Source organism: Leguminivora glycinivorella, chromosome 11 (assembly GCF_023078275.1).
Source record: "Leguminivora glycinivorella isolate SPB_JAAS2020 chromosome 11, LegGlyc_1.1, whole genome shotgun sequence".
Taxonomy (NCBI): domain Eukaryota; kingdom Metazoa; phylum Arthropoda; class Insecta; order Lepidoptera; family Tortricidae; genus Leguminivora; species Leguminivora glycinivorella.
In genome coordinates, this window is record NC_062981.1 from 13,532,985 (window position 1) to 13,547,552 (window position 14,568).

The following is a 14,568-nucleotide window of genomic DNA, read 5'->3' on the forward strand; positions in this document are numbered from 1 at the left end:
GTAAGGTATGCAACTCTCCTCCTTGTTAAAGAACCAGGGGTTACTACGCACAACTACGGAGTCCTATCACTTACTAGACGATCACATCACTTTTATGGCCAAACGTTTAAATGCAAGACAGAGACAGATAGTTAAAGTAGAGTTCCTTGAGATTTAGGTTAGTTATTGGGTAAATGGGTCTTTGGGTTTAAGGTAGCGTTTAGGTGGGGCGAGGGGGCTTTTACAATATTGAAATATGTATCCAGACTGTTGAATTCATTTTAAAGATTCGCACTTTTCTTCTTCATCATCATCATCATCTTCCTTGCGTTATCCCGGCATTTGCCACGGCTCATGGGAGCCCGGGGTCGCACTTTTCTTCTTACCATGTAAAATTCCTTGTTAAATTTTTCGCTATTAAACTAAAGACGTTTGAATTTTGACGCTTGATTTTTCACACTGAATCAGCGCTTACATACCACATGTACATATAGCGATGTATTTATTTTCGTATTCGTCACTTATACGGTGTTGCCTATCCTTAATACATAAGGTACAACGGGACAAATCTCGACTGGGGGGCAAATGTAACTGGTCCATTTTTTCCATGTTTTACAATGTTTGCATTATTAAATACATGGTTATATATGGTAGGCGTGTTCACTGTTCAGTGGATACATGTAGAACTCAACATCATAGTGTAATAACGGAAAAAATGGATCAGTTACAATTGCCCCCAGTTGTGTTTTGCCCCGCTGTACCTTACCTAGTTTGTTAGCCTCTGTGCGTTTATCTCATTTGTATAATGGATACACATTATGTTAGGAATGTATGTCTAAGGACCTATACACATGACACGTTACGTCTAGTGAGACTGCGAGACGTTGATGGCGGCCCACACGTTGTCCAGTTTGGCAGACGGCATCGTGATGATGGGCTCGGTCTTAGAGGAGTTAGCAGCAGATCTGAAATATAAGCAGCATTCATTATTAAACAGAAACGAGTGAAATACGTTCTTGACGTTCTTGTCCATAAATAAACCCGTCATATAAAACCCTTGTGGTAAATAAGAAAGCCCTACTTTAAAAGTCCACGAGACCCGTTTTTTTCCTGCACAAGTATAGGTACCAGCAGCGGCAGGTCCATACAAGCCGATTCCCACCGGCTTGCCTAAAATTGATTACTAGTAAAGTACCTAATGTTAAGGTAGGTTTCTTTTTGCTTTGGTGTTGCCTAGCAGAAATTTTTACCAGCCGCCACTGATAGGTACAGGTACATAATTATACAAGCGATTTCAGCCTTGCATATTTTTAGTCTACGTTTGGTTATGAGTATGACAAGCTTATACATATACACGCGTGAATAGGCTACTTGCCTCCTAGTCAAATCAGCATCTTTTTAAGAACTGTCAAAACGAATTTTAACGTCTTGCTAATATGGAATTATATGAAATCGAATTGTGTGACGTCACGGTCAACTCAGTTACTTTATATATTTCTACCTGACTTATTAAATAGAAATTGGATTTAAAAATAACTTCTATCCATGTTTTTCTTATATTTATCTGATGCTTTATTTCGTGCATGGTATAAAATATTTTATTTTAAGTACAGTCAAGTTCCCTATTACTTTTCTTGTATCCCTTCCCTTATATCATTATGAACTACTCGCTACGGACGCGGTTCAATATTGGAATCTTTCGCTTGCTCGGGTATCAATTATTGGCACGTGCGGTTAATTAACAACTTTGCCCCATTGTTATCCCTTACACATTCATGACAATAATGGTGATCATTGAATGAATTTATTCGTAATTTCTTCATGCAATTTTACAGCTGGACAGTCAGCAACATTAAGGTGTGTATACATATTTTTGGCACTTTATTTGTATTCACAGCTTGGTTGCTGACGGTACTTACAGACGAAACCCTACCAAGTAAGCAAGGCCCCATTAAGCGAAAAAAAGTTTAGTTAAAATGGGTTCAAATTAACTGTTCAATTTGAGACTATTAACTGAGTAATAACGGAGCAACTATTCTCAAATGGCACGGGCACAAATGGTAACGTTGTATATTGTATTGTTTGTATTTAATGTGGATAATGATAATTGCTCTGCATTCAGTTAATGACATACATACTTTACGATAGCAAGATGTGCTACATTGAAGGCGAAAGGGCACTTTCCTTTCACCTTTTACATTGGGTACAAAGTCATATTGTAGGTAGTTGAGTTCTTAGTGCAGCTTGCACTATATTTTAACCGGTTTAGATCTGGTGAAAAATGTACATACTTATATGTATCTACGCGCGCACTGTGTCGGCGAGGTGTTTTCCCCAAGAGTCGGGTCGAAGTGTGGACGGTTGCTGGCCAGATTGCGGAAGAGTAATACCTGATACTCCTAATGCAAACTATAACCTAACCACAAAATTAAAATTTTGAAAAAACCCCCGACCGCGACATAGTAGACCGATTTTCATGAAACATGGCTAAGAACACTCCCGACTTACTCAGCTTTCAGACCAAAAAAACTAAATCCAAATCGGTTCATCCGTTCGGGAGCTACGATGCCACATACAGACACACACACAGACAGACAGACAGACAGACAGACACACAGACAGACGTCTGTCTGTGTGAAGTTTGACGTGTCTGTCTGTCTAGACAGACACGTCAAACTTATAACACCCCGTCGTTTTTGCGTCGGGGGTTAAAAAATACAGACATATCAAGTCTTCCAACTAAAGAATAAAGAACTTACTGCTGCAACTCCCCCTTGAAAGCGTCGCCATCGTTGACGTTCTTCACGTTGTGCGGCGAATACCGGTTGTAGAAGCCCCAGATGCTATTCATCAGCTTGCTGTTGTACTTCAGGGGTGATAGCTCCATGACTGGAAAGGGACATCATATGTCAGAGCAGGGGCCAAACCCAAGCATTGCAATCTGGCCCGCGGAGACGTCGTAAAAACAAACTGCCCTGAGACAAAAATGTTTGAAATTCCGTTTAACCCCCCCTGTGTTAGAACAATACTCCCACAGTTGACTGAACTTCGTTCGACCTACCTGGCAGAAACTACGCAATTTGGGACACACCTATTGCCTATTGGCAGTCAGTCATAAAGAGCGAGCGCTCACGCTTCGCGCTTAGTTTCATCGAATTCATGGTGCTAATTTCAGGGTCCAAAAAATAATTAATACTATACATTAGTACACTCGCGTGCAAAAGTATTGCATCACTTCACATTTTTCCGTCCGCACCTATTATTTTTGTAAACCGATAAATTCCCGAAAATTATTTTATTGTGATTAAGTTTCATGAAGCTTAAGCTTTAAGAAAAATAATAAAACATGAAAATCGGCCCAGTATTTTCCAAATTATCGGCATTTTCCCGATTGGTGAGCGATTTCAGGATGTTACCCCTCAAGTTGCGCTACCCTTAATCCCTGTAAAACGGGAGGTAGAGGGGGGATTGTTATCAGTCACTTATCTGAAGTCAATCGGTACACATCGACGCATATTTCCTCGTGAAGAAAACCTGAAAAAATGGAAACCACTGAAGATGAAGTCCGCCAAGTCGTGTGACTGCTGCAAGAGGGGCGTAGCCTACGTTCAGTAGCTGCCGAGCTGAATTTGACACAATCTACAGTTTGTAGAGTTTACCAGAGGTTCCAGCGGACTGGGTCCTTCAAGTCAAGACCAAGAAGCGGCCGCAGAAAGTGCACATCAGAGAGGGACGACCGCTTGATTGTCACAACCTCTCTCCAAAATCGTCACCTGACTGGTGTTGCCGTCCAACAGCGTCTGCATGAGGTGCGAGGAGTGACTGCCAGTGAGTGAACAGTAAGAAGAAGATTGAAGAAAGCGAACATAACACCCAAGAGGCCCGCAACAGGGCCCAGGTTGCTGCCGCGACACCGTACAGCACGAAGAGAATTTGCTGAAATCCACAAGGATTGAACCCTTGAGCAATGGACCCCAGTTCTCTTCTCGGACGAGTGCAATAAGTGATTGAACGAATGTGACCGAAGAGGAAGATTCTACAGAAGACCCGGAGAACGGTTCGCTCAATGTTGCTTCTCCGAAAGGGTCGTTTACGGAGGTGGATCCGTAATGGTTCGGGGTGACATTTCCTTCGACGGGCGGACAGAGCTGGTTTTCGTCCCTGGTGGCGGCCGTGGTGGTGGTTTAACCGCTGTCAAGTGCATCACGGATCTTCTGGAAGAGCAAGGTGTCCCTTACGCCGGGATTTTTGATGAGGGGTTCATCCTAATGCAGAATAATGCCCCGTCTCACGCTGCAAGGGCCACCACAGCCTACCTTCAAGAAGTCGGCACCTCCACCTTTGACTGGCCAGCCATGAGCCCGGACCTGAACCCCATTGAACACGTGTGGGACTACCTGAAAAGGCGGGTTCGGAAGCGGAATCCTGCCCCAGCCAACATCGAGGACTTGAAAGGAGCCTTTCTGAAGGAGTGGGACGCTATCCCCCAAGATTTCCTCAGAAAATTGATCAGGTCCATGAAAAACCGCTTATTATGTGTAATTAGAGCTAGGGGAAGCAATACCAAGTATTACTTTAATTAATAATTATTTCCTAACAACGAGTGCGGGATGCATCGTGATGTGGTGGCAGTGGACGGAAACCTCACGCCGCTCTCCTTGGCGAAAGAGAACTGGCGCAAACCTGTGGTACTAAGTACTGCGGACCGCAAGGCGGTATGGGAGAGCAAGCAGCTACACGGGCGGTTCTACAAGGCCCTCACGGGACCCGATGTAGACCTGCTCGCATCGGTGAACTGGTTACGATTCGGGGACCTCTTCGGAGAAACCGAGGGTTTTGCCTGTGCAATTGCGGACGAAGTTATGATGACGAACAACTACCGGAAATATATAAATAAATAATAAATATTATAGGACATTCTTACACAGATTGACTGAGGCCCACGGTAAGCTCAAGAAGGCTTGTGTTGTGGGTACTCAGACAACGATATATATAATATATAAATACTTATATACATAGAAAACATCCATGACTCAGGAACAAATATCTGTGCTCATCACACGAATAAATGCCCTTACCGGGAATCGAACCCGGGACCGCGGCGTAGCAGGCAGGTTCACTACCGACTGCGCCAGACCGGTCGTCAAATCCTGTATCCTGAAGGACGGTACGGTCGACATTTGTCGGGCATGCCGCCGTCCCGGAGAGTCACTCAGGCATATCATTTCCGGTTGTTCTCATCTTGCTAACGGCGAGTACTTGCACAGACATAATCTCGTAGCCAGGATTATTCAACAGAAACTTGCTCTTCAATACGGCCTTGTGGACCGCGAAGTACCGTACTACAAGTACTTGCCTGCGCCAGTTCTTGAAAATGGTCGTGCCACGCTCTATTGGGATCGATCTATTATCACTGACAGGACTATTGTAGCCAATAAGCCTGACATTGTGATAATAGATCGACCGCAACGCCGGGACGTGCTCGTTGACATCACCATCCCTCATGATGAGAATCTCGTGAAAGCCGAGAAGGACAAGTCCAGTAAATACCTAGACTTGGCTCACGAGATAACCGCCATGTGGGATGTTGATTCAACGATCATTGTTCCGATAGTCGTTTCAGCGAACGGTCTCATAGCGAAGAGTCTCGACCAACATCTTAAGAGACTCTCGCTAGGTGGCTGGATCAAGGGCCAGATGCAGAAGGCGGTGATCTTGGACACGGCGCGGATAGTCCGACGGTTCCTCTCTCTGCAGCCCTAACCACCGGCAGCTTGGGCCCTGCCCCGCTGCTGGCAGCACCCTATTAGGTTAGGTTTTTTATAATGTGTTTATATGTTTTTATATTGTATTGTAAATGTTTTTATATTTTATACATTATATACATATTGTAAAAAACCTAGTAGCCTAGAGAATGAAAATAAATACTGAGTAAAAATAAAAATCGTTCTGATCAAAAACTGACTTTTATTCAAGATTTTCCTGATTTATTTTCCATGCATTTTGGTACTAAGGACTGTATCGTTAAGTATAAGGACAAAACAAACCTCGTCTAAATGTTGACATGTGCATAATTTTGTATTATTATGTTCCGAGAGTATGATCTGAAGGTATTGGTAAGCACTATTTGATATAAGGTCTGATATTTTTTTTATTTTAAGGACTTTATGGTACTTTCATTAAGGTCTAGCAAATAAATTTCGGACAACCCCTATCTGGCTTAATTTGAGAATATTTCAATGACTCTTTGTATGATTTCAACAAACAAAGGTTAATATGCTGCCAAAATATATTCTTTAAGAGTCCTCTTCATGGTTTTCCAATTGGGTACTTGTAGAATAAATGCGGTGAATTTATATAAATTAATAAAACGCAATTTTGAGTAACGTTCCGGATTGCCGTAAATTTTTGATGCGAGTAGGATGAGAGAAACAGATAAAAAAATTAGCCATAGGCCAAAGTCTAATTGACATTCATGGTGTTTGAACAGTGCCTAAACCAGATCAATATAAACAGTGTATGATAGTCAAATTCGACATCAAAGTCGGAGTTAGAGTAAGCACCATGCCACATTCTCTAAATGGCCGCCATACACAGATCCTGAACTTTATTTTTTAAAATAACAGTGGCTAGACTATGTCCAGATATTCTGCTTTGTGGATCATGTGTCGTTGAGGTTCGCACCGTACAATTTTTTTTCGCAATCGTATCGTCTTTTACGCACTTTGTGAATTTTCTAGTAGCATTTGTCCGGAATCGTAATTGGTACTCGGGAGGATTAAGTCAATACTGTCTAAACCATATGCTTTAAGTCGAGCTTCTAGGACAAAATGTGTACCTTATTATGTGCCTTATTAAGCCCATGTCTTGTTATAAGAAAAAAATCTAATAGCAAATAAATACGGCTACTCAAAGTTGTCTTCATACTTAACGATACAGTCTTTACCTTAAGTTTTCCGATTTTTTGCAGTTTTCAGTCTTGAAATTTTAATTCATTCGCAAAAATTTTAATGCCTTAGATAGTAAGCTTTCATTTGACATCAAAATTTTCAGATTAGGGTACAGAATTACAAAGATATTAGGTGCAGACGAAAAAATGAAAAGTGATGCAATACTTTTGCACGCGAGTGTATATTACCAATACCACTTCTTTTTGGGGACTATTGCATCGATTTCCAACAATATGGAAACTTTATTACATTTACCTGAGAATGCATAAGAGTAATAGTAGAGTAAGAGTAAAAGTCGTCTAATTACGAAAGTCGCATAAAAATCACCATTATTTCCATCATATCAAGATTCCCCTTTCGGAATTACCAGAGCTTTTCTGTCATTCGGAATTACCCTAATGCACCTTAGTTGATTAGTAAGTAAGTAAGTAAGAGTAAGTGATTAGTTACATTACAGTTGTGCTTGTTAAATTGTTCCTACCTACATAATAATATATCTCGTGGAAAGACAACACCGTGCGGTCCGTGCGTGACGATGACGAAGTTTTCGCCAGGCGCGTTTAGTAATCCGCTAGAGTGCGCTAGTAAACCAGTATGTGACCTCTGATTCGAGATTGTTTGAACCGTAACGTAGATATAACGTAGATATAACGTTGGTTTTAAGACTGATAAGATTACTTTTAAAAAGTTCATATACTTTACCATTATCGCATGATGCAATAAATATTAAATAAATAATAAATAATGTGTTGGAACTTGGAGCATACTGGAAGAAGACTATTAGACTTGAAAGATCAGATTGACTAAGCCCACGGTAAGCTCATAGACAGAAAATATCCAAGAATCAAGAACATCACACCTGTGTTCATCACACAAATAATTGCCCTTACCGGGATTTGAACCCAGGACTTTCGTCTTTGCAGGCAGGGTCAGAAGCGGCTAGGCCAGTGTGCGTAGCCGAATGCACAAACGCTCACGATAGGCGTCATCCATATATTACGTCACAGTGTAAGGGGGGTGGGGGGGTCATACTAAATGTGACAATCCCTGTTAAAGGGATACAAAAAAGCGTGACATAGGAGGGGGGAGGGGTCCAAAAACCTGAAATTTGGTGTGACGTAATATGTGGATGATTCCAATATCTCTTTGGTAGCTATCTATCTCTATCGCTGTTGCGTATTGGCGCGACAGAACCAGACTACATTTCTGCGGCGTTTCGGTGGCGTTTCGCGTCGCAGAAATGCCATTCGGCTACGGGGCCTGATCGGTCATCATTTGATATAGGAGTTGAGTAGACTCACAGTTAGTGTTGAATATCTTGGCGTTAGGGTCCTTGGCAGACTTGACGTTGGACAGCTTCATATCCCGCTGGGTCTCCCGGATGCGTCCAGCAGAGAATGCGGACGGCGGGATGGATGCCATGGCCTTTACTTGACAGGCTGGAAATTAACGGTATATATTTGTAACTTTGTCTTTTAATCCTCTAAGCCCCAATGATATTTTAATATCCAATAAAATTTGGATACACGATTATTTTTAATTTTTTCAGAACATAAAACAGAATTATACCTTAATGCTGTTCGCCTCATCGCATAGGATGTATAGAAAGCATTAATGTATAGGGAATGGATCAGCAAGGGGAAAGGTATCGCAGTGTCCTTATGATGTGTGGGTGTTTAGGTATCCTGATCTTATATTAGGTATTGGATATTTTTACCTCTATGTATTTATTAGGTACATAACACGTATACCTACCTATAGGAATAGCGGACACACAATGGCAGGCAGTAGAAAAGCCATGCTTAGGTTTAACAACGTTGTGTTGCATATTTTAACAGCTGCAACTGTACTTTTATAGCTGTTCTTCCAACGGCGGTCGTAAAGTTGTAAAACCTAGCCCCTTATTCGCTTATTTATCGAACATCAACCTCACCTTCTTTAGTTAAGGTTGCATTTTCATCAGCGACTCCGATCGTTACAGTAATTCCACGTTTTTCCTTAACACTTGTGGGTTTAAAGGTGACGTGACCTTATATTTTTTGCTATTCTTATGTCTCGGTAATATTTCGCAATATGGACAGGTGCGCATCACCTGTCGGAAAGGTCACCCAACAATTACCTAATTGCTCGTGTTTGTACGAGAACTGTGTGTGAAACCACGAGATCTGTACCAACTATATGTAATCGGGGGTCTAGGTAGCGCAAGCTCATGATTTTGTGGTCTCTTTTATTTAATTTCTTGCATGAAACGAAACATTGTTGCAGTTACAAATAAAATCTGTAAGTACCTATAAGTTAAATGTATAACAAGTTGTTTTTATGAACAATTTATTTTCTGTAGAACGAGACCTTTGTTTATTTTATTGTAAACTATAGGAAGATAATTTAATATTTGCTAACAGGCAGTAAAGTAAAAAAAAGGAATTAGGATTAAGGACACTGCAGAAGCTATGGCAACAGGTACCTAAGTACCTATGCTAATTTGTTTAGATATTAATAACATTATACAACAATTTGAATGTAAAATGTTTACTTAATAAGAGTTATGTAGGTTAGGTAAACGCATATATGTTATACTTATACTCGTATAATTATGTATATCCTATAGCACTGGATACAAATGTGACCACTAATTTGATAACAATACGCGCGTACATATGCGCTATCTGTGAAATTTAGCATATCTACTTATAAATAAAGTCAGGTCAAGTCATTCATGGTGTCATCCTTACTTTTATTCACTAGGTACTTTAATACTAATTCAGGGTGGCTAGCCGAATGGCACAATCGCTCACGAAACGCTCACGAAACGAAGCGCTAGTAGATATCTATCTCTATCGCGCTTGCGTATTGGCGCGACAGAGCCAGCGGCGTATCGCTTTCGTTTGGCGTCGGAGAAATGCCATTCGGCTACGGGGCCAGATTCGCTACGTTGCTTCGAAGTCAAGAATTAAATCGAGACAGTCACTAACATGAGAAAGAGAGAAAAATAACTGACTTGCAGCATTATACTTACCTTTACACAGATTGAAGAACACGCTGGACAGCAGAGCGAAGTTGTTGAGCGCTTCAATCTTAAAGCCTGTCCCGTCCAGGCTCCTGCAGTCTCCGTTGATCCTCAACGTGCTCAATAAATGCACCATTAAATCACAGTAAGATGGGGTAAATGCTTCGAAGATAGCTGCACAAGAATGTGCCGAGAGTCGCGGCTGAGATGCCACTGATCACAAAGACGCGAACATGCCTGACCCCAAGAGTTATCAGTGACCAGCTACTGCATTCATGAAACATATTAAAGGAACTGTAGGTTACTGTCTAGTGTAACTTGACCTAGTGATCAGTAGCGACTTTTTGTAATAACAGGTCATGCAATGCAACCAGTTTCATGGCATAGGTTTTGGACAACAGTCTAGCAATATTAATGTTTATATGAACGTATGTGTGCCGCGATAAGGCGTAATTGAGCGACGTTTCAACGTCGTACTTTTGTTTCGGATGGACAACATAATATTCTTAGAAAACCCTCAAATTCCTGAATTCATCTTGACCGTGAACATGATGGTAGTTTCTCGTCTGTCTGTCTGTAAATAGCTATGTATTAAAGTTGCCCTACACCTACTCTACAGAGTGGGGCCTGTAACAAAGGCGAAGAATTGAACTGTAGGCTATTCTCCTTATACTGATCAACATTTGTTCAGTGACTTTTAAAAATGATGAAGTCTTTAAATTTTTAATTTTTCATACAAAATAAATATTAGCTTCAATGTACGCCATTATTGTTGTCATTGACGTTGTCTGTCACACTTTAGACTTAACAGAATTCGCAATACATTACCTCTTAGAAAAAACTTTCAAGGGTGATAAAAATTTTTTTTTTTATTTTTTTATTTTTATTTACAAATGTTTACATGACATTACAGTTAAAACTAATGCGTCACGAAACTAGAATATAACAATATTTACATTAACACATTTATCCTACTATTCACATTTATTTAATTACACTAATGTCCAGTTGAAGACGGCCTAGCATCCATCATCTCGCAGAATCTCAGGCATTCATTTCTCACTGCCGTCCATCGCCAAGCAATCAGGTCGCACTCTGGTGCTGATGCCAATAGCGCATTCAGTTGTGAGAGGGCGCGGAGCAGAGGGGAGTTCATGCGCGACCCGGTGCGTGCCGCCGGCACCGCCAACAGATCGCGGCGCCGCGGCCGGAGGGGTATCCGAGGGACGTCCGGCACCCGCAGTCGCACTAGCCGACTCACAAGCTCGGGGCAGTCCGACTCACCGCGCAGGGTCTTACATGCCATGGTTATCAGGCTCAGGTTGCGTCGGACCTCCAGAGAGTTATACCCGAGGGTTCCCAAAAGAAATTTTGTCGGGTAAAGATATGGGAAGTACCCGAACACCTTCTTATATAAGAATCTTAAAAAGGCCTTTTGAACCTTTTCAAGTAGCAACGCGTACGTCGATTCGTAAGGATGCCAAACGATAGCCGATGTCTCCAATTTGCTCCTAACTAAGGCATTATACACGAGCTTGATAGCTACCGGATCGTGAAAGCATTGAAGGTTTCGGATCACAAAGCCTAGTCTTCGATAGCAGTTAGAAGCGAGAGATATAATGTGCTCGTGAAAAGTAAGCCGCGTATCGAAAACCACGCCCAGATCCTTTGCAGAGAAGACGCGATTGATGGGCTCAGAGCCAAGCATATAAAGGGCACGAATCGGTTTATGACCTCGAGTGAAGGAGCAGACACAGCACTTAGCAGGGTTGAAACGTAACTTGTTGTCTATACTCCACCGAAAGACCAAGTCGATGTCCCTTTGCAACGACTCACAGTCGGTATTTCCTTGTACTCCATATACTAATTTTAAGTCATCTGCGTACAGAAGACACTGAGCTGACCGAAGAACCGACTGGAGATCGTTTACCATGATCCCGAACAGGAATGGTCCTAAAATGGAGCCTTGACTAACGCCCGACCGGGTGTGATATGGGGCCGAGACAAAGCATCCATGCTGGACATACTGCTTCCGATCACGCAGATAACTTGCGAAAAATGACAGCATTGCAGGAGAGAAGCCAATTTTACCAAGTTTCGTCAGCAACACATCGTTATCTACGCGATCGAAGGCCTTTGTGAAATCAAAGTAGAGAACATCGACTTGTATGCCTCTATCCAGGTGCTCGGAAATGCTATCCACCAAGATCAGCAGATTTGTATTGACCGAGCGGCTATGTCTGAATCCATGTTGAGCGTCACATAAAAATGGTTTCACTTGAGAGGATAAACTTCGGTGGAGTATGGACTCAAAGAGCTTAGCCAGGGTGGAAAGGACCGCTATGGGCCTGTAATTCTCGACTAAAGTAGCATCCTTTGCCTTTGGAATAGGCCTCACTCTCGAAACCTTCCATTGAAGTGGGTAAGATCGAGTGTCAAGCGCCAGATTAAAGATATACTGTAAAGGTGTTTTCAGGTACTCCGAACACCCCTTTACAACATACGCTGGCAAGCTGTCCGGCCCTAAAGCGCAGCTGGATTTTAGCCGCTTTATTCCTAATTCAACTTCTTCAATTGATATTGAATCAATATGGATGTAGTTGGCATTGTGACTAATATCTTCGGTACCGGGCACGTTAGGGTCAAGAAGCGGAGTGTCAGGCAAAAATACACCCGAAAAGTAACTCGCAAACGCACTAGCTATTTTAGCTCCAGCAAATTCCTTCCCCTCGTACTTACCACTGCTGACGAACCCTCCCCTGGTCTTTAGGCTGTCTAAGTGCTGCCAAAAAACACTAGGATTGGACCTCACTTCGCGCTGAATTCGGCCAATGTAGGTGTCGTAAGCAGTAGCTATCCGTTCTTTCACCTCAGCCCTCAGTTTTGCAAACTTCAGATAGACCTCTTTGTTTTTAGTGGTTTTCCACTCTCGGTGTAGGTCACTTTTTAATTTCAGGTCACTAATGAGGTCCGCAGTGAACCAAACAGGATAGCGCCTGGCTGGCTTCTTTGGACGAATTCGTTTAGGTACGCATTGGTCAAAAATCCCATACAATATTTCGTAAAACATATTTACAGCGTTATTGACATCACCAGCACTGAGAACCTCTCCCCAATTTACCTCCGAGACTAGCTTGTACACAAGTTCGAAATTACCTTTCGCAAAATTCCAATCCCGCTGCGATTCGACGTTGCTTGGATCAAGTCTCTCTGTTTGCAGGCAGCGTCTTTGACGGTCCGTAGGAACAGAAATCTTAAGAGGGGGGTGGTACGCGTCAGGTCTCAGAACCAGTCCTCCTTCCGTCATCTCTAACACAACAGTTTCCTGGATGCGCTCTGCCACCAGCACTACATCTAATTTACTGCCATGTACATTCATCACCTCATTCATCTCTTTTAAACCACATACAGCCATAAAGTAAGCATAGTAACATAAAACACTTTGAGATGTATATGCCGGGTTCAGGTTCAAGTCCCCGACTATCAACACTATACCCTTTAATTTACTGAACACTGACTCTACTTTATGAAACCATCTAAAGTAAGTTTCGTCCGTTGCATTAGGAGGTATGTAGACCACGCACAAATAACATACAACCCGATCGACCATAAATGTAGCCCACAAGTCTTCGTTATTTGGGGTCTCCCAATCTCGACAACGTTGCAACAGGATTCCTGGTCTCGCGGCGAGAAGCACGCCGCCGCCGCGCGCGCCCGTAGCGCGGTCCCGGCGCAGCACGCTCCACCCGCCGCACGTGAGTTCAGCATCATTGACGGCTTCAGTAAGGAACGACTCTGTGACTGCAACGACATCGCATTCCAGGGACAACAGGTTTTGTCTAAAATAATTGAGTTTCGTGTTGAGGCCCCTGACATTTTGGTACACAATGTCCACCGTCGACCCTACTCTCTGTCTAGTGACCGGGGTTGCCTGTGTCAGGGCCGATTCTGTTGACCGATCGTCGAAAAAACCAGGCCTTCACACGAGCGTTCTCGGGCCAAACTTCCGCTGAAAGGAGTTTCTCATACTGGTCCCGCGGTACACCTATTTTGTACGATTTATACGCCCCTCTGGGCTTGAGCTCCTGGACCGAGCAGGATTTTTCAGGGCACATTGATTTTAGATAAGCCCGTATATCATCTGCACTTGATAGCATATTCCACAGATGTATGTACTTGACGAACTCAACGGCCTTAAGGGTCGTAACTTCAGGCCCCGCTGTGCACCGTATAGAGGAAAAACGTTTATTAGGAACTTTGGGCTCCTTATCTTTAACCGTAGATGATCTTTCTGCATTTCTGGCAACCGAATTTTTTCCTCCATCAGGGCGAGAATCGCTTCGAGAATCGCTTGCCCGATTCAAACATTCATCTGTGGACAATACATGAGATGGTTCCTCCTCGCCTGTTTCATCACGCGAATCATTATCTATGACGTCCACAACCTCAAGCCTTACCTCTGCCGGCTTTTGTGTTGACCGCCTCTTGCGTCTTCTTCTTGTTTTAACCAAGATGGTTAACCAAGGTGAATCAAAATACAAGTTATTTTTAAAAGTCGCCGAACAAATGTTGATCAGTATAAGGAGAATAGCCAACTAGAGTTTGCATTATCCGACGGGTTTTTAATATTCG

The 14,568-nt window shown here is 42.6% G+C and overlaps 1 protein-coding gene across 1 annotated transcript; it reads right to left on the minus strand.

Moving 5' to 3' along the window:
- Positions 1-231: 231 nt before the first annotated feature.
- Positions 232-10,158, minus strand: LOC125230880. The gene is made up of 4 exons (XM_048136131.1): positions 9,946-10,158; positions 8,231-8,368; positions 2,739-2,868; positions 232-944 (listed from the first exon to the last, which is right to left on the minus strand). The coding sequence occupies exons 1-4, from the start codon at positions 10,070-10,072 to the stop codon at positions 845-847; spliced, it is 495 nt and encodes a 164-aa protein (XP_047992088.1). The 5' UTR covers positions 10,073-10,158; the 3' UTR covers positions 232-844.
- Positions 10,159-14,568: the final 4,410 nt, after the last annotated feature.

Excerpts from the sequence above, each read along its gene's own strand:
- LOC125230880 (XM_048136131.1), bottom strand. The coding sequence starts at position 10,072 with ATGGTGCATTTATTGAGCACGTTGAGGATCAACGGAGACTGCAGGAGC. Across the intron at positions 8,369-9,945 it reads GTTCTTCAATCTGTGTAAAG|CCTGTCAAGTAAAGGCCATG; the intron begins GTAAGTATAATG and ends GTTAATTTCCAG. Across the intron at positions 2,869-8,230 it reads CAAGATATTCAACACTAACT|TCATGGAGCTATCACCCCTG; the intron begins GTGAGTCTACTC and ends GTCCCTTTCCAG.